Below are 26,355 nucleotides of genomic sequence, written 5' to 3'. Positions count from 1 at the left end.
CATCCTGCCACTATTTAATTTTAAATGTTTGCTTACACTTTAACTATCAGTGATAGTCACAGCCCAAAGTACTTATGATATCAGCGCGTGTGTGAAGTGCCCAAATGCTCGCAGGCAGCAATTTACCATTTAATCCTGCGGGAAGCGGAGCAAAATGCACTTTATGGCAGAAATATTATTACTTCATGACATCAGCCGAATAATGGCGAAATGAATTTTCGTTGTAATTTTTAAGAAGGGTTGTCGTAACCATAAAACTATTTAAACACAATGGTGTAAATACGCGTACTATGCTCCGATACCCTCTATTTATTTGTACGTATCGATACATCATAAAAATTTCGCAAGGGTGATAAGGCGATAGGGCGAAATTCCAGTTTCCAGTTTGCTCGGCCATACCTCACGCCTGTCTGCTGGAGTGAATCAATGACGCTGACGCTTGGTGGTTTGAACGTGTGTACGTTTTGTTTATGGCTTAATGTAGCTGTGATCAAGCAACAAAGAAGCAAATTTTACGACATTCGAAACCGTGTAAACTCTTTTCTCGATATAAAAAGCTACAATGGAGCATAAAGTCCAAATTATCACAATAGTTTATTTATATTGGTTTGGTATTACAATAAAGAGATATGATGTGTTATATTAAAATTACATACTCTTCACTTCTTTGCTATACTTTGTTTTTTTTTTTTGTTCAATATACCGTAGTCTTCGGGTATTTATAGATCAATTATTAGCGTGAAAGATGCTATCCTTTACATTGAAATAATACACTTTAATTGTACTCCAAGTCTTGCATGGGTATTAAAAACTTTTTCTACTTTAGAAAAACGAGTTTGTTCTAACATTACAATACTTAGCTATACTTTTAAATTAGTTAGTTTGACCTGTAGACCTTCTTTAATTGTTCAGTTTTTTTAAAATCATTTTCGTCCCATCCATCCTTAAAAATATTCCTCTATTTTTGCTGTATAAAATGTTTTCATCTCTATTTTTTTGACACTATTACACATTTATTCTTATCACATATGTAAAACAAAATATTATATTAAAATATGAAATGACTGAGATACGAGTATAAATCCCTTTATACCAAAGGTCGAGGTGCTTGCATATTGCTTGATAATATTGGGATAGAGAAAGATCCATTGAAGCATTCACTCATCTGTTTGTGGTTTACTATAATGCAATCTTCCAGCTTTTAAATTAAATGAATATATTCCATATTTACATTAAAATTACTTTTAATATATAATATGTTTTTCCTCTAACAAAAAATACGTATTTAAAATATGCAATAACAATACCAAGTTTATTTATAAGATACTCTAATTTATTCATTGGCAATAGAAATAAATTATTGAAATTATTCATTTTACATTAAAATTATTTGTAATTTGTTCTTACAAACTTTAAGAGTTAATCTGGAGAATATGTTGGATCGGGTAGGAGTTCGTATCCCAATTCGTGGATCGAGATGCTCAAGAAAGGAGACTCTTAAAGTTTTGAGTCGCCGCCGTGCATGAGCTGGGCTAAAAAATTATAGATGAGAGGCACTCTGATCATCTTCCCCACAGCTGCGACAGACTTGATTGAAAGGGAGACCGAATCTTGTAGCATGGTTTCCTAGTTTACAATGACCTGTAAGTAAACCTACCAAAAGACTGATATCTTTACGAGGTATCTTAATCCGAATTATGGATTTCCTTTATCGGTACATGGCCAGATTGCATACAGATGCCTGCATGTCATTGAGTCTTCTCATCTTTAATGAAAAATTTGAGCTGTATGAGGTAAATTCAAAAAAACAAGTTATGGGGATATATGCAGGGTGATGTTTTGAGAAAAGTCAAAATAGTGGTTATTGTTATTTTCAAATTCAACAGAAAATTTTCCTGTATAATATTTGTATACTAGTGTAATGTATAAATGTGACTTCAACATCTTTGAGCCTATGTTAACGTTGTATTGTTGTATTTTGGGTTGTATTTTGGCGATAACGACGGAGAATTGACAAGTAAGCTGATAAAAGCTATTAACTTAACTGTTATAGAAAGATAACGGAAGATGAAGGAACGAGTAACATTAAGATTTGTGCAATGGATTTGTATTATTTCAAAAAAACTAAAGGTAAAAGCGATAGTCTGCTATTTTGATAGTACAATAAACAATATAGTTGTTGTTGTGGTTTGAGTTAGTGCTATTGCTCACTTGTACACTTTTGTGACTGGGGGGCTTATCTCTGTCCCATACTAAGCATTAACTATACTAGAATTATTATCATTTATTTATCTTTTAACTGATGACGCACCGTAGATCAGCACATCTTCCTGTGTGTCCTGAGGTGGACTAAAGGGTTGTTAGGGTGGGGTTGGGCAACGTATCGACAATATAATTTTTTAATTAATTAAAAATAATTAGAAATAAAAGGTTTACTTCACTTGTAATGAAAAGTTTTTTAATGGAGTTATGTCGAAATCATTTAACGGTGAACAAATTGTATTTGAGGTTAATATCTGGGTAATCAAATATTAATAATTAATTTTATGAAATAGAAAAAAGTTTAATATATATAATAATATATAATTTATTTCATTGTTGCTTTTTTTTAATGTTACTAATTTTAAGCTTGGGGCGTGTTTTGCGTTTTAAATCTTTTGATGTTCACAAGTTTTATATATAATTGGGACTTTTACTCATTACTGAGTTCAATTTTTTGTTTCTTAAAATTTTAATTTAAAATAATTCAAATAATAGATTTTAATAGGTTTTTGGCTACTAGTGCATTTCCATTGCATTTAGTTTATGTTATAAGGATTCATCTTCTTTTTCGTTTTAAGATATTTCTTCACACAATTTAAAATATTTTCGTTTTAATTCCTAGTACAACTTCTACAACTACTCCTACTTTCTCTTCTGCTGCATTTTTGTAAATTTTAGTATATTTATATTCGTATTAAGGCTTTTTGATTATTTCTTGAGTGAATACGATTTCTTACTGACATAGTTTTAGTATACACCTTATACACCTTAGCGTCTTCACTGGTTAAACTTTAGGGAGTCGTCATCAGAAGCTAACACAGTTTTAGAAGAAATTAATTTTAAACATATAAATATTATTTATCTTATGCATTTTATATGTCAGCTATGTGTGTAACTTACCCAAATTTTGAACTACACGGGAATTTTCAGCAATTTGAATTTTCCTTTCGAACTTCGTTAATGTTTTCTAAAATACAATACAATATAATAAGTCGTTTAATTATTATCCATTTTAATAAACATAAAAACATATTATTTAAAAATATTTAAACTCACAGTCTGCTTTGTAATCATATATTGCTGCGAAATCCGTTCTTTCCAGCGCACAGTGTCATTTGGAACGTTCAATTCAGAGAATATTTCTCGGAGTCTAGAGGTGGAAGCCATACGTGTATTAGTACTTTGTAACCCACCAAAGAAGACACTTCCTGATTTGTTGACCAAAGAAGTGCCTAACTTCCAAACGCTGGTTAGTGATTTCCATAGATTGGACATTGTAACAACAAATTTTTCTTCTGTAAATAAAAATTTGCGATTTAAACGCCCAATTCTTGATCAAAATCAGTATAATTAGTAGAAAAAAAAGCTACTAAATATACAAAAATAAAAATCTAAATAAATATTAAAAATTTTTCTTTACCAACATGAATTTTTTTATCAATATCATAGCCAACTTGATGTCGAAACTGAACCCTTTTTAAATAAAATTAATTAAAAATTATTGTCAAGATGGTGACCGATTTCTTTCAGATATAGAACAGAATATATGCAATTGATAAATTGCAAACTTCGCCGACAATGGAATCGCTATTCTCACTTTAATCTGTCATAGTACCAAATCAAAACTGGCTAAGCACTCTAAAATTGAACCAAGTTGAGTAAGTAAACACTGCACATTATTATTGATTCAAGTTATAAGGTACATGTTGAGACGAGATATTCTCTAAGGGCCATGTTATGTAGGGCCATGTTATGCAGAGTGTCTGGGGCACGGCATGAGTACAATTGTTGTTGTTTTCAATGCAAATTTTATTATAAGAAAATATAATAATAAATTAACATTTTTACGGCCTTAATGTGATTTTTTCTTGATAGTTTTTTTAAATTGAAAGTGAGCATATCTACACTTTATTTTAAATTTAGACACAACCAAAAATCACCAAAATATTGTAAAAAATACGAAATTGGTGATACTTATGTGACAGTCTACATAACAAGCATTTTCGGTATAGCCCGAAAGAGCCAATTTTGCCGTGCCTATGCCTATGCTCTATATAACATTGCCCTCAGACAAAATGATCGAACTCATAACACAGAAAATTAGTAATCATAATATTTGTGTTGCATATTCTATTGATGATCGCTTAAATTCCATTTGTATTTTTAAGGAGTTAAATATTGAAATTTTCTTAAATTCGTTGACAAATCGGGGCACTCGGGAAATTGAAGTTTCTCCACAGTATTTAATACATTTTGAAAATAAAATCTCACACACGCGATTTTACAAAACCCATTACATTTAAATCAGTAATATTTAATAATAATTAACAAATAATTTTTTTATTTAATGGTTTTATTTATCAGAAAAAATTCTGCTCAATATTCAACAGGAATGGCATTATGTCACACGTACTTAATATTTCTTAAACCCATCTATATTGTCATTTCGAATATAAAAACTACATACGACATCATTAGTAATGCTGACTTGTTTATGTCCTTATTAATTTTTTTAATAAACCAAAATTTTAATTAAAAAAGAATTAATTAAAACTTTCTGTGTATAAATAAATTTACGATGCGATATTGTAAATTAACTTTTTATGTTGTGCTATTATCAATTATACATATTAAACTAATTATTTAATAAGCTTTAGTATTTAAAAAAACTTGTCCATTGAATATAATATTTTATTAGGAACTTTATAATTAAAATGACGCGTATTTTAAAAAAATACATGGATAAAATAAACAAAACTTTTATACCTTTTTTAATGTAATTTTGTACTTGTAAATATTACATGTTTAACGCCAAAGAAAATAAAAATTAAATAAAATTTGCAAAAAAATGCTGTAGTGAAGCACTGTAATTAAGTGCGTTTGTGTGCGGGTAGGCTACAGGCTGCACGCCACTACATTAATGATTTCATGAGTTTCGTGTCCGCGTTGGATTATTGATTGTAAAGTCACTTTTAATGCCACATAAGTTCAATTAGTGCTGCCGAAGTAAGTTCACATTGCGAACGTGTGTTGTTGCTGTTATGCCGAACCATACACAATGTAATTGCACTGTGTAATTGCATTTAAACGTTTTTTTACTAAATATTTAAATATTTTAAAAATAATATTGTAATGTTATGCAAAACTCTACAAGGTTTTTTGGGACGCTCGTTGAAAAAGTGCACACACTTTTTTCATGTTTATATTTTCTTTGCGAATATAAACATGTTTGCGTAATTAAATTTGATCGAAATAATATATTTTTAGACAAAAACCTTCAACCTTATTAAGCAAGCTAATTAATTCCAAATATTTTTAGATTAAATCAAAATATTTTCAAATTATTAAATGGAACAATAACATTTTACTACTATTCAGGCTCAACCTAAATGCAAATTTTTTATCATTTAAACAGAATGGTCTGGTATACAAATAGATCCGAAATTGAAGATCATAACACGGTAAAAGGCATATCACGTTATTCCTTCTAATAATTGCTGTGCCTACCAAAACCTGTGCCTTCTAACATCTGCGGAGAAAATCTAATAAAGTGGTAATCAACAAGCGATGTCTCCGAATTAAAATTCCTTTAAAAAATTTTTCATTCATGCTAGAAATATATTAGGGGCCCTTCTTGAGCTAGGAAAAAACAACCATAGTATTTTGCGATGAATTCCTAGCCATAAAAGACGCAAAGACAATAGGAAACCATCAATTCTTCTAATCCAGCCAAGAGAAAACAGAATGGTTTGGTATACAAATAGATCTGAAATTGAGGATAATGACACTTTAAAAGGCATATCCCGATATTCTTTCTAATAATTGCCACCAACACATGTGTCTACTAACATCTGAGGAGAAACTCTAATAAAGTGGCAGTCAACAAGAAATGTTTCCGGAATTAAGTTCCTTTAAAAAATTATTCATTCATGCTGGACATATATTAAGGGTTCTTCTTGAGCTATGAGTTCCTAGCCATAAATGACGCAAAGACAATAGAAAACCATCAATTCTTCTAATTCAGCCAAGAGAGAAAGTCGATATTCTTTGTGCTCTTTGACTCTTTTTGTATTTCGACAAAGATAAATTCCAGCTCTAAAATTGCTGTGTGAACTGTAAACACAAACAAGAAGCTAAGAGAAGTATCAACTAACTCATGGAAACCTTATAATTCTCACCATGTTTCTAACACGCTACGGAATGTACGAAATAGGTTCTTCAGGGAAGGTAGTCGCGCTTGGAATAATGTAACTAATATACTTTGATATATTGTTGAGCCGCTGCTTAGTTGCTTAATTGCTAAATAGCTATCGTATATATACTATATCGTATATATACTATATATATACAGTTTTAATCCGTTTCAAAAAATTAGCAGCTAAGAATATATTTACTTTTTAGAGTGAATTATGGCCTCACTTGAAAATGTTTATTATGAAAATGAATATAAATCTTTTTCCTTACATTGCCTCTTGAATATGAAAAGCATTTCGATACCTCGCATATTTTATTGGAAAGTTTTAAAATTTTATCGAATGTATTAATTCGACTAAAATATATAAAAACTATAGTGTAACTATAGCAGTAGTATATGTATATGGTATCTATTGTTCTGACATATCATGTTATTAATTTGCAAATCTCTGTGTGTGGTATATCTACAGTTCTGATATATCATGTAGCTCTTGAAGTCTTCAAAGTTTGTAAGCAGTTAATTATTACTGGATTTGGGTGTTCGGCCATAAACCATGCAATGTACAATACTCGAATTTGATGAACTGTTTTTAAATTGCAAATTTTTTCTAATCTTGACCATATTACAGTTAAAATATTAGCAGAGGAATTTGAATATTTGCAGACACTCAAATATTTTTTTACTCATATGTGCTTTCTAGATGATTTTTTAGGATGATGTCGCGTTTTATGTAGCTATTAAAATTTTGTGGACTTGAACGGTATTATCGGGGTTTAAAATATGGCCTTTCAGAACTACTGTTTTTGCTGTAAAGTTTGGTTTAAAATTCTTAAACGTTTAACAAATTGTTGTGCAATTTAAAAAATATACCTAACTAAACTTAAATATATACACGAAAAATAACTTTGGCGGGAGTTATTCAAACCGCAAAATGCTTCAAATTTTTAACTTAATTTACGCAATTTAAAATTTTATATATAAGAGAATTAAATGCGTTTTTCAATGAAAGAAGCATTAACTCTAAAATTGGTTCCATTTGTAAATCAAATAAAGTATTGTGTTCGCACCACGACTTTTTGACTCAGGACGACATGAGAAAGAGGACGAAACTACGAGATGCCCCATACTGTCCATACTGAAGCAAATACAAACCCAGAACTCAGACGTATTGGAATGTGTGTGATAAAATTGTAATTGAAATTGATTTAAAAACAGTTTTAAAGGATCTCACAATATGCAACTGTGAAAAAGGATACTTCTCGCTGAACATGTCTATTGGAGGAGAAAACCTAAATGAACAAAATTGGCAAAAAACAGAGAAAATTGGTGTAAAGAAGCCATCGTATATATACCATTGACCACTAATTAAATACAAAATTTAAGTTACAACAGTCAAACGCAAATGCACTCACCCACCTCACCTCACCTCAGCTCACACCCAGAGTTGCCAGTACGAATTTCCCAACTCCAACAGCAGATAAATTAACAATACTCGCCAGGCTTGAATTGATTAATTGATGCCAAGTTAAATGCTGTATATGCCAGCGGTCAATGGTAATCCGTTGAGTTTGCTACGCTTTCAGCAAATATAAAATAAATTTATTTCATTTAGAAATGTGCCAAATTTGTATTCAATTTGTATTAAATTTATTTTTAGGTGCATATTTAGATCATCTGGATTATAGCTTTAAATGTCTTTGTGAAGTTTTGTATCTGCAAATCAACAAAAAAAGAAATTTATGCTTTATAATTATGCTTACTCATGTGGCATGCGTATCCTTTATGGTCACACAGCCAATCTAATGTGCTGGGGGGCTTTTGTAATTATATTCAAATTGTATATGCTTTAAATTCATTAGGAATTTAAATATTTGTATTATTTAATTTCTTTTAATTTTAAGCCATTAAAAAGGAAAAATTTTATCTACTAACAAACAATGTAACAGAATGTAAAATGTTCAAAAATATTATTATTATTAGAAGAGACAATGGTACGCTGCAACCTATGTGATTTATTATATTTTCTACACAGAGATTCTCTTAAGGTAACCCTAAATATTGAAGGGTATTTCGAAACCTGATAATAGATTTTGGTTTAAGAACCTAAAACTCATTTGGTACAATGAAACCCGAGGTATTGGACACGTTCCTAAAAATTGCAGACCACCAGAGCACAATCTTCCATGTATGGAAGGAAGTTTCACTCTGGATATCTTAAAACCTGTAGATGTTAGCATCCATTAGTCGTATCTTTTTTAGTAGGAAATAGTGATAATTAGCATGGCGATGTCCAATTCAAAAATTAAGAAATTAATTAAAGTTTAACTCTATTTTGATTAAGGTATCTGAAAATGTTTTTGTTATTTACTCGAATTCAACTATTTTAATAGATATCCTGCAAAAATATTTATAGCTCTTCTTTGTGTGTTTGCTACCTGTATCGTTGATCATAGTCAGATATCCAGACGAGTGTTATTTTAGTTATTGATGGTGAAAAATATGTGATTCTGCACTAAGTCCAGAATTTTTCTCTTTAACCATACTTTTAGATGTCGTTCAGGTGTTTGATGGAGTATTTTAGTATGATCTTATGCATAAATCGTAATTTTTTTTTTATTTAAACAAAGTACAATACTTTTTATTTAAAGTATTGACTAATATGTTATTATATTCACACACACCTCAATTTCACATAAATTTTAATTTCATCTTCGTTTCAGTGAAATGAAGTTGTTTTTTCCATACTAAATTTAGTTTCAACGTTAGAACTAAATTAAAGAAAATGGCCTTAATTTCGTTGAAACGAAGGCTGAAATTAAGGGACATTTCAAATGTATAAGATAATGCGTAAGATAAATTTTTTGAGATAACGAGAAAGGGACATTTTTTTTAAAATAAATTTCAATGATATAATATAATGACACTAATAAAACCGGAAAATATTTTGAAATTAGTGCAAATTTTTAAATTTTAATATAGAGAAAAAACTGTTACTGATTTCAATTTAAAATAGAGTGAAAAATAATAATTCACATAGCTGAAATTCACTTAAGTTTATAAGACTACTGAATGGCATCCTTTATAGTTATCATAATCAACTTTTAAAATTTTCCAGATACAACTGGTGTTTGGTTTATGTAGTTTTTAACAAATGATTTGCTTAATTTGGGACAGAATGGACACTTTCGAAATTAATTTAATTTAATTTTTACGAAATTATGAAAATTTGGCTGACTGAACATAGTATAACAAGAGGTTTTTTAATATAAATCATAATAAGGTTATTGAAAAACTTACATCAGACACTAAAATTGTATCTATATATAGATTTTGAAAATTTAAGTAAAATCGATTTTAGTCTGATTAGTACCATTTTGTAGAGACCCCATTAATTATAGTAGGTAATGCTTAAAAGCTCTGAAATTTTCAATACAAAGTACTTAAAAAATCATGGACGGATATCAAACCCTATAAGCAAATTTCTTGGGGTGAAAATATTATCTATATATTAACAAGTTTCTTTATCAAAAATGCTTGTTGTTTGGATCTTTTGGATTTATCTTTTTGAATAGACGCAAATCGTTCGTTACGTTTTACATTCTCATTAATTACGAGAACCATTTTGAAGCAATAACTTTTGTTAAAATAGCTATAAGTGAACAAATGATTCATATTCAATTCCCACAAATGCTTGGTTTAATTGTCTTTTGCTCAATGAGTCCAGAAAGCCATAGATTATCAAATAAGCAAAAAAAGGGTTTTGAAACGCGAATGAAATATTTAAAAAACACTTCCAAAATATAAAAACGAAAGGATGAAACCAGTGTAAATAAAAGTGATGTCGGACTGAAACAATAAGGAAAGTACATAAAATTTAATTGCCTTTTCAGCTTCCTTACACATTCCTTAGCAAATTTATTACGCATGCAAATTGTGCCGATTTTTGCTCGCAAAACACAAAATCACAGGATAAGAAAAAGGACACTTAATTTGTTATAATTGCTAATTTATACCAAATCGAAAATGTTACATTTTTAAAATAATTTCAAGGATTTCACATAATTTTTCTTGGTGTGTTATTAATTTATTTTACATTTGTATATTTACATGCAATTATTTATATATATACTGTATACACTAGATCAGAGCTGTCCAGGCCAGATACGATCGCGGGTTAATACAAATCACGGTACAGATTGGAGGGCCACAAAATACACATGTTCATAATTGTTTTTGACAAAAATAAAAATTTGGTTATAATCTTAAATTTAATTTTATTAATTTATTAATTTAACTTCATTTATTTGAAAGAAAATTTGAGTAATTGTGGTAGATTAAAAACATGACGCGGGCCGCGCAAACATTAGCCACAGGCCGCATAAGGACTGCGGGCCGTGCTTTGGACAGCCCAGCACTAGATAATATATATATAGATATCAATATATATATATAGAATTAAAAAACTCTAAACAAAAATAAAGAGTTTATGAGAATTCATATCATTATTCTGCAATAGTACTCGTAGTTTTAGAAAAGTATTTCAAGTACAATTTTGAACTAGAACTCACGTTGTGTAAAATTACGTTTGTAATTTTTTAAAGAATTTTTTCAACGGAAAATCATTATTTTAAGTATACATTAAAATATGTTAATAAGAAGCAAGTTCCTCGCAAAAACTTGCATAATTATCCAAGTATAAGTTTCCAGTAACTTATTGCGGAGTATCTGTACAATGTTCTACAGTTTGAAGCACTTGCACTTCACATATCTAGTATATTCGTACTTGACTTTCTAATTATTGCCCGATTGGTACCTAATATTGCACTTTCCATTCATATAAAGATCAATTCAAATTGCTATTAACTTTTAATAAACTTGAATGAACTCAGCGATTATGTTTGTAGTATTGCAATTCTAAGTGCAATTAAATCCAAATATGGAAACGGAAATAGGATCAACTGCATGCAATAGTTATATCCGTGAGTATTTAAATACATATAAGGCACCACATGGACATATACGTACATGCACGAAATATATATATCAATGAACTAGTTGCCAGTATTAAGTGAGTTTCAAGTGGCTCATTTTCGCTGAAGCTCCGGAATATGTATCTTTGAAAATAAAACAAAAACTTTATAGAAACATAAATTATAGAAATAATATTGATGAAAATACTAATAAATTAGCTAATACGTTCATTTTACAAATTCCTTACTTAATCTGAGTTAAGCATTTTTTAAAAAATTATTAAAAATATTAATATTAAAAAGAATTTGAAACATTTTTTTAAATATATTACAATCTAAAATATAATACCATTTTTCCACTTTATAAAAAATCACCAAAGTGCACTATTGCAGTTATTTGCAAAACTAACGAAACTTTTGATGAAGTCGAAACTTTTACAACTGGCGTTGCCATCTGTTTTAATGTCAGGTGATTATCAATCCACCAAGTAATGCTGAAGTTAATTTTTGATTATTGTAATATGTAAGTACATACACAAACTGAATAAATTTTCGATTGATTTAAAGCAATTTTCTGTGTCATTATAAAGCTTCATCTCTTATACTGGATTCACACGATAGCTTTGTTCGTAATTTTAGCTGTCAAAAATTTTCATTTTGCATTGAAGCCAACATTAATTGACTGCTAAAATTACAAACATGACAGCCAGTATTATTTAAAACTATTTTGAACTATTGAACGTGATTAAATGTATTTTTGATTTCTGTTAGATGGACTCGGTCTTCAGTGGCCGTTATTTTCCGCTTAGCACCTGATATCGTTAAGTTTATTATGTCATTATGATTTTTAAACTTATTAATTTGATAGTGAACAGTTTGACACAATACCTTAAACTCATCTGCAATATCTTTTACTGCCGTTCCAGCGTTTAACTTTGCTTCCATTGAGGACCTAATAACCAAGCTCTAGTCAGCCGTTTTGCCTACGATTTCTAATCATTTATAATCAAATTTTATTTTTATAATTAGATTTTGTTTTTCTGCGTGTAAAGGTTAATTTATTTTAAATTCAATCTTAATTAAATAAATCTTCAATTTATTTTAAATCAGTAACGCGACCCAAATTCTTTAGAGAGAGGTAATGCAAATATTATAAGCATTTAAGTATGAAACATAATTATTAAATTAGATAAACATTTCTTACTATGAATTTGTTAGAATAGTAAAGAATTATTTTATATATTATAATATTATTGATAAGGAAGTAACCCACGTAATAATTGGTTATTTCTAGTATATATGATATATGAAATATTGTTAGTACATAAGTTTTAAACATTATAAATACCGGAATATTTTACTGAATAAAACAGACATTCATCTCTTGATTTAAAGAACACACTTGTTTTCTTGTCTTATGTTCTGTGCGGCATAATAGCTGAAGAGAACACTATCCTATACGGCATAACTGCTGAAAGGATAGCATAAGCGGCTGGAGAGCTTAGATAATAATCCTTCTATTAAAATATTTAAACTACATTAAAAGTGTTACATGGTAATCGTGCCGTATTATATGGCGATCCTGTAGTATTACACCATTCTATTATAGTGAAATGGTTTGCATTTTGCAAAAAATTGAATAACTTTACCCAACAGAAAATGGTTAGTGTTATTGCTAAAAATTTATACACAAAAAAATGATATTGAAAACGGTGTTTTTTTCATTGCGACAACGTCGTTGTTTATTGAAGTCGTCACAGTTTTGAATAGGGGGCATTTCGAACTGTATTAAATTACTACAATAAAATTTTGTTATTTTATTAATTAGTTATATTAACTAACAAAACGACATACATAACAAACTCCCTTTACATGCTGCCTGAGCCTGAGTTAATAGTATAGCGAAATAAACAAATCTACATTAATAGACTCTCCTCTGTACACGGGATAAACCTTGTAATATTTTTTTTTTTTGTTTGTAAACCGAATCAACCACCTTCAAACTGACTTCCGTTTAATGGCAACGAGTTAAAGTCACTTTAAAGCCAAATTTAATCCCATACCTTATCTTAAAACAATATTGACTTTATGACCTTTTAATTAATTAAATTTAATTAAATCGAAAATGTTAACTGCTACAATCCCCGCAACAACAACAGCAACAACAGTAGAATCATTAATTATACAATTTTGATAGTATGAGTATCAGCTAAAGTAATTTTCTTCCTTTTTTTACAATTCAGTTCTTTATATTTTTAATCAATGTTACATTTTGACCCTAAGGATATGCAAATGAAAACCATAAAAAATATTTATTTATTTTATCCCTTTCCGCTTTGTTTTTGCTGTGTTCGTTCCTATTTTAAATAATTGAAGCCGAGCAATTGAGTGTGCATCTTTGGAACATAAACCTCAAAATCAGTAGGAAAATAAAAACAACATCGGAATAGCAGTTGTAAAATCAAAAATACGCAATAATACAAAAATAACAATAACATGAAAAAAAATAAAAAAAAAAAAAACATTTTTTAAAAAATTTAAAAGAAATCCACAAAAAAAAAACACGGAAAATATACAGAAATACAGAAAAAATCACAAAAGGATACTACAATAGCAAATCATACTAATATGGTATAGGTCCTTGCGTAGCTGCAAACATTTTATGGAGTTGTGAACACTGACACTCCGAAACACTGAAACACTGTTCACATATATATTTCGGAAACATGGTCAGAAGAAATCAGAACACTTCGGTAAGGCAAAATAAAAGCCGAAAGGGAAATATTATAGCGCAAATTAAATTCATTTTCGTGTAGGAAAAAGGATTTTCATTTCAAATCTCTGTAGGAAAACGCATTGCGAACGAAGCATTTGCATTGACAGCAATTGGCGTAAAAAATATAAATTTTTAAAAACAACAACAACAAAAAGTGATACGAAACAATGAAGATGTCTGTGTGGGAAAAGGTAGTAGGTATTGCCGTGCCAAAGGGTCAATCCTCCAGAGATTTTCAATTGCGGTTCGTTACCGGATTTAACAATGTTAAACCCACTTCACTTATTTTTACAAACCAAATATATTATTTTAATGCGTTCAATTTTTTTTTCTATTTTATTTAATTTATTTTTTTCTTTTTATGTAATTTAATTATTTCGATAATGACACAAAAAAATGGTTTTCCCAGGAAGTTTTTTTTTCAGGGAAGACTTTTGTGTAAAATAAACATTTTGACACGCTTAATTATTTGTATTAATGTGTGACATTCGTAACAGTGTTTTTCAATATAATCATGTCAGCTTTCATGAAAGTTTTCCTACCAAACACATAGCAAAGAGAGAGAGAGAGGTATAAACCAACAGCCACTTCCACAAAATGAATTAAAAGGCTATATATAAGTGTATTAATACAGCATGATTATTTGATAGAACAAACATTTTTTATTAAATAAATCTTCTGAAAGTAATACCGCTGAAGGTAAACTCCTGGCTGCAGGTCTCATCACTGCAACATGAAAGTGCCTCGAATTCACTTACGAATTAAGATATTGAAACCTTTTTTTTAAAGGTAGTGAAGATTTAGTTTTTTAGAGAACTTAAACGAAAAATCTATAGGACTTTTAGTAAAGTTCAGAGACTCTTTCTGTGTCACTGAAATGAAAAAATATGTTAAGGAAACAAATCAAAGCTACGAGTATTTGGATTAATCGTTTTTAAGAAATTACGGTTTCTTTTTGACTGCTTGTTTTTAACTCGAATAGTTCTCTTAAGAACCTCTCTCCAAAAGACTTCTTTCCAAAACGGTTTTAGGAATGTCCCATAAACTTCAAATTAACTTTGAAACTATTTTTACTTAGTACGTTTTAAAAATCTTATAATAGTTATTTATTTATTAGTGTAGATTTTATCAAATTATGTATGGTATACTATGCCCCCTATTCTGTGAACTTGACAAATTTGTCTAGTATTGACAATTAATCAAAATTTTTATCAAGCCTGGAGCTTTTTACTCTCGTATTCTGGGTAAATCTTGATAAATTTTAAAGCTCACCGCAATAATAATGTGAATGGTGATTAATTGTCAATACTTGATAAATTTGTCAAGTTCACAGAATACAAGAGTATATGTATATATATGTGTTTAAAACTACATTTCTTTAAATACAATATTAATTTCAATTCCATTTAACTAAATAAATGTATTGTTATCAACCTCCTAAGTAAATAGCTTTAAAACCATTTTTATACTATTTAGACAGAGTTAGGATATTCCAACATAAAAGCACACCTACATACGCCACAGCCAGTAAAAAGACAAAGTGAATTAAATGAAAAAGAAAACAAGGATATAATATATATCTTTTATAGAATAAAAAAAAAAGTAAGAAAAATTAAGCTTATTCTTTGAAATGTAATAAAAAGATAACTGGCACAATGATGTTGGTGATGGCTATGGCGATGGCGATGGCGACAATGATGAGGATTATGATATTGTTGATTGCGCTGCTGATGCTGAAGCTGATGTGGATGCTGATGTTGATGCTGATGCTGATGCTGATGTTGATGACGGTAATGCACGAATACAAATACACAAGATTTAAATATGTTTCATTGGTGTCCTGGCACAGAACAGTGACCCAGTACTGAAGTTAAATAACATGAAGTCACTGCTCATTTATCTCTTTGTGAATACAGATACTAACAAAAATCTTAAGTAAGTCGAAAATCTACTGTAATAGTGTCACTGCTCCAGGATATGCGATTAAGCTGCATTCTCAATGAAATATATTTTGTAACTTTTCCTCCTGTGTACTTTTGTGCTTTAGTTGAGTTTGTGATAAAAATGCAATTCAAATTTACTAGCAGAAAGGTAAAAGTTTTCAATTTTTGAATCTTGTTTAATATTTTTATATGATTTGGTTAAAGTTCTTTTTGCTAAGCTTAACTGCTTAATATTTTAAAATGCTTAAATTTGTTACTGTAAAATATTAATGTCAAAAGATAGTAAAGCATTTCTATAATATCTTTTGGGTGAAAAATGAAATGCACGAAAAGATACGATTTTCGTGCAATTGAAGATTTGCTCTCAAGTTATAGTTTAATAAACATGTGAATTAAAAAATATGTATTTTTTTTATATCCATTAACAATATATCTTTTTTCTTCAGCTCTTTTTTTACAACAGCTATAAAGAATAGTATAATTAAAATAGTTTACAACTTCAAAGACGAATATCTTGAATGTCAATTCAGTGAGAGATATAAAGTTTGTAGCACATTAAAATAAACCATATGAAGCTCATATAACATATTTTATATATGACAACATAAACTATCTTTTATGTTTCTCTATCTGTTTCTGTAGGTCATTCATTTATTCACTAACTAATATAGCTAATAGAATGAAACTATGCAGAGATTTTTTAAATTCGTTCAAGTAAAGTTGGTATATAAATAAAAATGGTTACGTTTTTATATATCGCATAAAAGCACACAAGCTATTGGCTATTAGTACAACAGACTATACAGCATGTCACTGCTACTCAGGCAGATATTTTGACAGAGTATTCTAGGTTATAGTACCACCTGAGAACTTATTCTAATAGAACTTGTGGCTCTATAAAAAAGCGAACGAGACACTAAAATACGTGCTAGAAATTTGTACCTAGTTGGGTACTAAATATCAGATAAAAAAATAAGACTCGGTAATATAGGTTCAATATTGCATTTGCAAAAATATTGCAAAAATCACACTGAATTCATAAAGAAATCATGAAGAGCACAGAACTGATGCATAACTGAAAAAAGAGCTTAGGTGGTCATCTCAAATCGGATGAAGAAATAAGACTCGGTAATCGGTAGGTTTAATATTAAACACTTGAGAAAATTTATTGTGCTGTTAATTAACCACAATTGAACAGAAGACCTTCAGGTCTTTAAATAAAGTCCATAATTTCATCTACATCCGTAATGGGAAACTTTTTGGGCTTTCATTCAAAGAGCTGAGAGTCTACTGGTCAATTATGGTCGGTTCTGAATATCAAATAGGAATTAAATGTCCGAGGCTAGCATTTTTCTCTTAACACAGATTACAATCAAACTGAAACAATCAAATTGAAAGTGATTAAGTGCAAGATTATCTGCTTCTACGTAGAGTCGACATTTTGTCGATTTATACTGTACTTAGTGTCAAAAGAATGAATTTATATACATTAATGAAAACTTTAATAAGAATAAATTTCATGTAAAAAATATCCGGAATTCATAATATTAAATGAAATTAAAAATTGTTGAAAAAAAGTCTGTGACAAAAAGTTTAATTGATTGAAGATTTCATCAGTTTTTTTTAATAGTTCCAAATACTTTACATTATATATTCACTGCATATTAAATAATTGATTTGTGGCGAAATTTATTGCGTGAGGCTAACTGAAGGTATGGAAATATCTGCTCTACTTAATTTTTTTTTCAACTTACGAAAAAGAATAACCTTTAAATATCTCCAGCGTCATTTGGTATGTCAAATGTTGACATAAAGTAATCTTGGTCAATTAATATATCTTAATTATCTACAATTTGATACGAATCAACTTCACTGATTATTCTGTCAATTAACTTAAATTGACCAAGTTATTTAAAGTCCAGTTACCCCAAATGCACTGCTAAATTGCACATTTCAAAATGGAAATGTGGGTGCAAAAGAAAAATTGCATTTTCCTGTTCTCCATGTTGTTTTTTTCTTCTTTTACTTCGACTTCCTGTTCTTTCTTATGTACATACATACATATATTTGCATACAAGCATATACATGCATATATATTTCAATGAATAGCTGTTGAAATATGTATATATACAAACTAGACTTTATCATTTATATATACGTGTACTAGTAGATATATATGCATACATATATATCTGTACATCTCAAAACGTAAGTAGATAAATGAGGGAAAATGTGTGTGGAAGGACTTGTAAAATTGTGCAAAAAAAAAAACTTAATATGAAAATGTAAATCGGTGTAATTTGTTTTATCAGCTTGAAAAATCGCTACTATTTAAAAGCAGCTTTTCTAAATGTTAAATTAAAATCTACATTACAGTATGTGAATAGTGGAAAAACTCAATAATTTTGTATGAAATGAATGAAGTGCAATATCCTTAGATGTGCAACTATAAATTTCCCATCAATTAATATCAGTATTTAGAGTAAATCGACAAAGGAAACTAAGACATGCACTTCGAAAATTCATTAAATAAACTGTGAAAGTCAGAAATGAAAATTGACTACGATTAAAAAGAATAATAATATTATTTGTTGAAAGAAACTAAACTTTATTATAAGAAAAACAAAAAAAATGCACATTTTAATTTTTGACAAATTAATTAATTTAAATAGAAAGCTTTGCACTCGGAGTTTAAGACTTAAAATCTGTCTTAAGTTATTCAAAAATATATTGAAAATGCAAACCAGATTATTGACGAACCGCTAAAGACTTAAGGGACAAATGGAGCAGTATAGATATAGTATAAAATCTCAACTGCTGATTTTTTGACAAACTAACTCAGATCACAGTTCACTTATACATAGTGCTTAGTATAACACATAAAATAATACAATAAATTAGCAATAAGAGTTTCAGCTTATATTTTCATATTTCTCAGAGCATTGGGACTGAATAAGATACAATATAGTAACCTAACATTAGCAAAAGCCAATATATTTAACATTTTGTCAATCTTAGCTATTCTTAGGCATTTGAAGTAATGTTTTCAAATGTAACTTTTATGTTAGTATAAATATTTGAATATATATAGAGTCTCAGATCCACGGATGGGTTCATTAAAAATCTTGACGACGCTTCCTTAACAAGAAAATAATGTTAAGTGAGTAGTTTCTACAGCGCTATTAAAATTTAAACAAATTCCGTTGATATTTCGTTGTTTCTGAACGCAATATCTACTGTCACTTCAGTTTGTCCCTCAATAAAAAAACCGAAGATATAAAATTCTGTTTGAAATTAAGAAAACTTGGTTTACAAACGTAGGAAATTCAAAAAGGGTGTGCAGAAACGAACAGAAAAAGTATTAAATTTATTTAACCAATTTCATAACGATTGTGAGAATCTTGAAGACAATGACCGAGTCACGCCGCCATAAACCACTCGCAATCAATGAAAAATTGAGAAACATAAAAAATTCTACGAAACGACTCTTCAGTGTCGTCGAGATTTATCGGAGAATTTAAAATGATTTGAGTATATAGGTGATATATGAAAGTTGCGTGTCATATACTGTAACGGACGATCAAGAAAACTGTGGAGTTCAAGATTGCAAAGACATGTTAAAAACGTTTCCAACGAATCTGTGAAATACGTCAAATATAATTGCTGTTGAAACGTAGTCTTCCTAGTATGAGTTTCGCCACAAACAACATTGTCAGCAGGAGACTCAAAAAACAAAGCATTATACTTTTTGAAGACAATTCTGATCATTTTCTTTAATCCGAAAACTACAATTTATTGACTTCGATTAAAATATCAAATATCAGGCAGTAGTTTCTGTTGCGCGACTGGTATATAGAATACCAGGTACTTAATTTTGGTAAAGTTTTTGTAAAAAAAAAGACATCATTGTTATCAATCATCCACTGTAATTATCTTCTTTGGTTCGGTCTGATGACTGGTTATTCTTGAACTGGTATTGATAATAAAAAACAATTATTTCGATCCATCATCCATACCGTCATCTAGAAAAAACGGCTTCACCAATATATTTAAGGCAATTCCGTTTGGGAAGCTCTAACCACAACTGACAGACATGCATAAAGAAGGTAGTGGATTAAAAACGAATTAATATATAATATATGGTATATTTTGTGAAGAGCGCTAAGTCACAGTGCTGACCCGGATGCTGGTCACTAGTGTGGCAATATTTACAGTTCTTATTGTAAATTTCATTAATCCGAGGTGGAGGGTTAGAAATTCCTTTTATATTTTTCAGCTTTTTTATAAAATTAAATTGTATGTGCGGTGTTGTTGATTATGCGTTTATGATCGGGAAATTGCAATGAAATTAATTATTAATTCCTTATATTTTTTAGTACTGGAATTATATAAATAATTAAACCAAAAAATCAATTTTAATTACTAATTGTTATTTAGTGCTAGGTAAGAGGTCGGCAAGTGTGGTTGCCATATTACAAGTGATGTTGAAAGATTACAACATTCCATTTATTCCTGTTTAATTTTACCAGTAGAAAAAAAGGTTATTAACGTGAAGTATACAAATCATCCTAAATATTTTAATACTTAATTTAATTAATTTGTAAAGCATTTAAACCAAAAATTATGCATGTGCTGTTTAAAAATCATTCGTGTTTGAGCATAAATTACCATAAATTGTGTCTGCGCTAAAAACATTATTTTATACACATTTTTCTGTTCAAGTTTTTTTGAAAGCTAAATAAATATTGTTATAAAAACCAAAAAAAAATTAAATAAATAAATAAATAAAAGGAAATTTTATATAAAATTTGTGGAGCGTTAATTAACGGTTTGTTAAACAATTTGCATCAATAATTAGGCTTAAAAATAATTTCGATTAAAATGTACATTTATTTATTTATGCACTCATTTACTTTAACCTCTCTGCCATATTATCTATTTAGTCGGCTTTATACTGTCATATTAGATTAGCTTAAATAAGTTTGTGCACTAATTGGCTTGTAAAAGTGAATAATTTGCGCATGTTAATTGAAAAAATCAGCAAATTAATATATAAATTAATAAATAAATAAAAATTAAAAGTCAACGAATTTAATGTAAAAGTGAAAAATGCGTAAAACACCCTATTTACCCTATATACGGGTATAAGTATATATTTAAGTATATATTTGCCGTATAAGAGCAAAATAGTGCATGAAATATAAAAACTCTTTCACAAATTAAGGTATTGACTTAAAACAAAATAAATTTACTTTGAATAATTATCGATTCCAAATTCATTTAAACAAAATAACAACATAGACAACTAAACATGGAATATTTATTATGTTGAAGCTATTTGAGCCAGTGCACTTGAGCACTTTTACTCTTTACTAACTCGAAGTATTTTCAAAACCCCTCTTTATAAAATCTAGAATTTTGTCAAACTTTTTATTAGTAATACATATATCTTAACAACTGTTATTTTGGGCAAATCTAAATTCATCTAAAGACATCCTAACTATGACTTTCCTGTCTCAAGTCTCTATTACACAAAAACCTTGTTAATAATTAATACAGAATTTTTTGATATATTATTCAATTCTTCAATGATCGAATTTATAAAATATTTACGAGTGTACTTCTACAGCAGTGCTTCTATAGCTATTATTGCAATACATTAAGAACGCTCGATATTCACATTTCTTTGTTATAATTTTTGTTACAAATGCGACAATTAATATTTACAACAAAATAATAATTAGTTATTATTACAACTAATACATTTTTATTAATTTTTTGTTTTCAATTTTAAAGATGAATGTTTTTCTTTTGAAAAAGGGTCGCCTGATCGTCACTGAAAATAAGGTTGGTATAATTTATTTGAAAGCACTTCTCTTCTATCTGTCCGCCATCGTACCATTGTCCACCGTCCACGGTCCGATGTGCGAGATGTTGAAATTTTGGACTATGTGAGAGTGCTGAGGTGTCCGTTTTGATGAGATGCTTCAAAAGGAGACACTAAGCATTTGTAGGTGCTAGGAAAAAAAGATTAATTGTAATTAAAAATAAGATTCTGGCGAAAGGTTAGTGATATAATATAGTCAGCAAACAAAATATACATACAAAAATCTAAAAATCTTTAAATTAATATTTCTATACTAAATTAATATTATTGAGACAGCAAAAGTTTCAAAACCAAACTGTTGCAGATTAGAAACAACGATTTCTTGGATGTAAATACGGGAATTACAAATTTTAGTTCCATTAGCTCCGTAAAAACTAGTCCCAGAGAATTTTCTATAAAGGTATTAGATAATGTTTAGGTATTAGATAATGGAGAAAGACCAAAGGTGATGTATCTCAACTTTTATGTATTGAAGAAGTTATATATTGAAGAAGGAACCACTAGCTTATACTAGGGTTGAAATTAAAATAAAAGTCGAAATAAGACTAACATAGTAATCGGATTGGTGATCATGAAATCTTATAGCTAATGTTCGTCTTAATTTTTTGCAGTCTTGTAAATTTTTACAAGTGCAATGTGGCATAGAACTTCATACTGTTTGTCCATATTATTTAATGTATAGCCAGTATTAAATGTATCGCTTTTCTACTTATTACTTCATTTCACTCTACTTTATCTTCTTTCTCTGTGTACCTTTCATATCATTTTCAACATTAATATAAAAAATCTCAAATAGAATTAACTACATATTATCTACAGACCTTATTATTCTTCACTTGTTTTCTACTTCAGTTACTATAATTAATGCTATACCTTCCCTATGGTAATTATCTAATTGTAGGTACTTTTTAATAAAACTGAGCAATATAAAACTATTGTTATTAAATAATATTGTATGTGACTAATTATAATACGTATATATATATATCACAAGCACATGATTTCATTGGAGTTCATGATAACATAACAAGAAATAAATATCACACATTTTTCGCATAACTTACTCTGTAGACATCATCATCAAAAGTCTCCCTCTCTTTAACAACCTGTAGATTCTCCTTAGCTTTTGCCTAAATGGAAAATGATTACATTATGTTAATTCCATATAAAAACGGTATACTTACATCAGGTTCTACCTTTCCAGGTTTCTCTTGAACAAATGGAGACTTTTCCTTCAACATGGTCTTAAAAATACTGAACTGCAGCAAACTTTATGAACTATCAATATTCTTACTTACAGATTTGGAGCCGGGTTTAGTCTGATTCTTTCCTGTTTTTGTCGTGGATCCAGTTATATTTTGTGAAGGATCCGAAGCTTTGAACCAAATATTACCCATGCTGTCTAAAAACTATTAATACTGTTATCTAAATAGTTTACAAAAATAGTATTAAATATTATTCAGTTCAACTTTTTAATTTTTTTATGCTCTTAGATCCAATTCTAAAACTTAATTAAATTTCTGACACATAAATTATTAAAGTTAAAAATATATTTTTTTGAAAATAATATTTTATTATTTATTTTATTCTATAGTTAATTTATGATATGTAAATTTGAAAAAAAAATAGGAAGGAAGCGACTTTTAGAACCTAGTCATCCGACAGCTGTCTCTGTTATATAATCAGGAGAGATTTGTGCACATTCAGGTTTAAGGTTCTAAACTTAAATGAATCTTACTCGTACTTTGAGTTGTAGGTAATTAGAGTAAAATTAGAGTGAAATGTTTTAAACCACTTTGAACTGCATTTAAATTATATTTAGCACATATATCTCGAGGTAACATAATATTGTTTGGAAACTAAACAATCTGTATTTCATTCATTCAGTTGAATCATTTTTTCATGTATAGGTTGCACTGTCAGTAATGAATAGGTCAATTCTCAGATGTTCATGGAGCAAATGAGCTAGAAATATATTATTTGGTATACCGATTTGTTGTATCGATAAAAGTATTGTTCGTATACGGTTTTACAAAGTATGATGACTCTCCTTAAGAGTCCTCTCCTTAAGAGAAATTAATATTAATAAAACTATGTATACCTACATCTTCCACCTTATTCTATTGTCTATAATGTAGTGCACCTCAACCTCAGATGTCATTTGATGACGTTCAAAACTATGTATATCTACGTCTTCCTCTTAATTCTATTGTCAATATTGTAGTACTCCCCAACATTTAAATTGCGTTGAAGCGGAAGTTCCTCTATTGACAAATAGATGTCATTTAATGATGTTAGGCAGAGTGAGAAAATAAGTGATCATTGTCAAAAATTCTATTTTTATGATTATGCTCGTCCCATCTATTATTTTTGGTTTTTATTACACAAATTGACTCTAATAAGTTCAGCAATTTCATTTTGTGTATTTTTCAGAATTCATTTTTATGCTTGTGTAAGGTAAGTCTAATGAGTGTTCTCTCACAGCTAACGGGATGCAAATAAAATCCAATTCAAAAGGATGCGGGCATATCTAAGTTGATATGAGCAAATGAAAATGACCTGTGGTGCAAAATGATTTGCATTTATATTAAAATTCTCAAAAGGAGGGGGGTTAGTTGTGCCGCGTCACTGCCACAGCAACCAAGAGTTCAAAGTATCCCACGAAGGAAATTTTAAGAAATTGAATATGGAAAACAATTTTGTGTAAAATTAAACAATTGAAAAGTAGCTTAAGACTGCAATGGTTCCTTACATTGTTGTAGCTTTTTCATGACAGTCTCGCTAGGAAACTTAACCACACGTACATATAAACACATTTTTTTAATTCGCATAGACAATGCAAATTTTAAGTAGACTTTTCGTCTGCTTACAGCATCGAAACAGTTAAAAGTCATACAGAGTATGGAAAACTGCCAAAAATCTTGGGCTAAATTAACCCCGAACTCGCTTTCTGTACTTTTACTTACGTATGTACGAGTACAACTGGCAAATGAAGCCCCCAAATGGGTGAAATAGCAAATGGCAACTGCTAACTGCTGACTGGCAACTGGCAACTAGCAACTGGCAACTGGCAGAGCAGTAGAAGTGAAATTTTTGATCTTATTATTATGCAAAAAATAAAATCACATTGGATTATGTTTTCGATTCTTAATTTGATTTTTCAATTCGACGTTAAATTTTGGAAAATACATTTTGACAAACTGGCAAACGGCAAAGACCTATCGCGGCGGCAAGGCGTTGGATGCATTGGGGGAGATTTTAATAGGGGATGAGCAGTCTTGAAATGAATTTAGCGTGAAATTATTCAGCTTCAGTAGCGATACAGCAGCTGCTTCAGCTTTCACGTAAGCGTGGGAATAATAACAATAAAACGTGTGATGGCGGAAAATCACGCTTAAGTCCTTGAGCAAGGTTGAATTGGATTTGCTAAGTTAAATTATTACTTTTACTTTGAGAAAATTCACTCGTTATTCTTAACTTAAATAATAAAAATATAAATAATAAGAGGAGATTATTTTTATTCGTTCTCGCACTTCGCTTATTACATAAAGCAATGAAATAAGAATTCTATGAATTGAAATTTTGAAAGCGGATTTGATATTATTATATTCAATATTTTTTATCAGTATTATATACATACATAAATGTATGAATATATGTTATAAATAAATATATATTCATATAAAACATCCAATATAAGGGAATGATAAATACATCTTTGTTATTTACTAATGAATACAGAATGACACATCGTTTGGACAAAATACTGTTCTAAGCTAAATCAATGTATTGTCAATCATTCGTTTTTATAATTTAATTATCATATATATCGGCTATTGGCATATAACTACATCACGCAAACGCAAAACTTATTGCTGGTGACTTCTCTTTTAAAACTGTCAAGGATTTGATCTATTTAGTCACCGCCGTAAACAACAGCAACAAAAGAATTTACGGCAATTTATTCTTATTAATTCTTATTATTAAAGATAAATAGTATATATATACATATATTATATTATTCTATTTTATCAGCATATAAGAAATTGTTATTGGACTTGCTGGGTAATAATATATATAGGTATATTACACATAATATAATACTTCTACTAATACTAGTAATACATATAAGTATATATTATTACCTATCAAGTCTACTAACAATTTCATGTCTCTTAATGCTGATATGATAGAATATTATTTCAAGATTTCATCACATGCTCTATAGTACACATAACACACTGTGGAACGAACTGTAAGGAAACCGCTTACACAAAACTATTTCATCCTGTGCATTATTTTGTTGGTGCACTTGTGCAATC

At 29.3% G+C, this 26,355-nt stretch overlaps 1 protein-coding gene across 1 annotated transcript; it reads right to left on the bottom strand.

Moving 5' to 3' along the window:
• Positions 1 to 2,573: 2,573 nt before the first annotated feature.
• Positions 2,574 to 3,647, bottom strand: LOC119690093. Its single transcript, XM_038105085.1, has 3 exons — positions 3,319 to 3,647; positions 3,163 to 3,229; positions 2,574 to 3,074 (listed from the first exon to the last, which is right to left on the bottom strand). The coding sequence occupies exons 1-3, from the start codon at positions 3,535 to 3,537 to the stop codon at positions 3,040 to 3,042; spliced, it is 321 nt and encodes a 106-aa protein (XP_037961013.1). The 5' UTR covers positions 3,538 to 3,647; the 3' UTR covers positions 2,574 to 3,039.
• Between the last annotated feature and the right edge of the window lie 22,708 nt (positions 3,648 to 26,355).

The sequence above is a fragment of the Teleopsis dalmanni genome, chromosome X, assembly GCF_002237135.1.
Source record: "Teleopsis dalmanni isolate 2A chromosome X, ASM223713v2, whole genome shotgun sequence".
Classification (NCBI taxonomy): Eukaryota; Metazoa; Arthropoda; class Insecta; order Diptera; family Diopsidae; genus Teleopsis; species Teleopsis dalmanni.
This window is presented reverse-complemented; position numbering and strand designations above follow the sequence as displayed.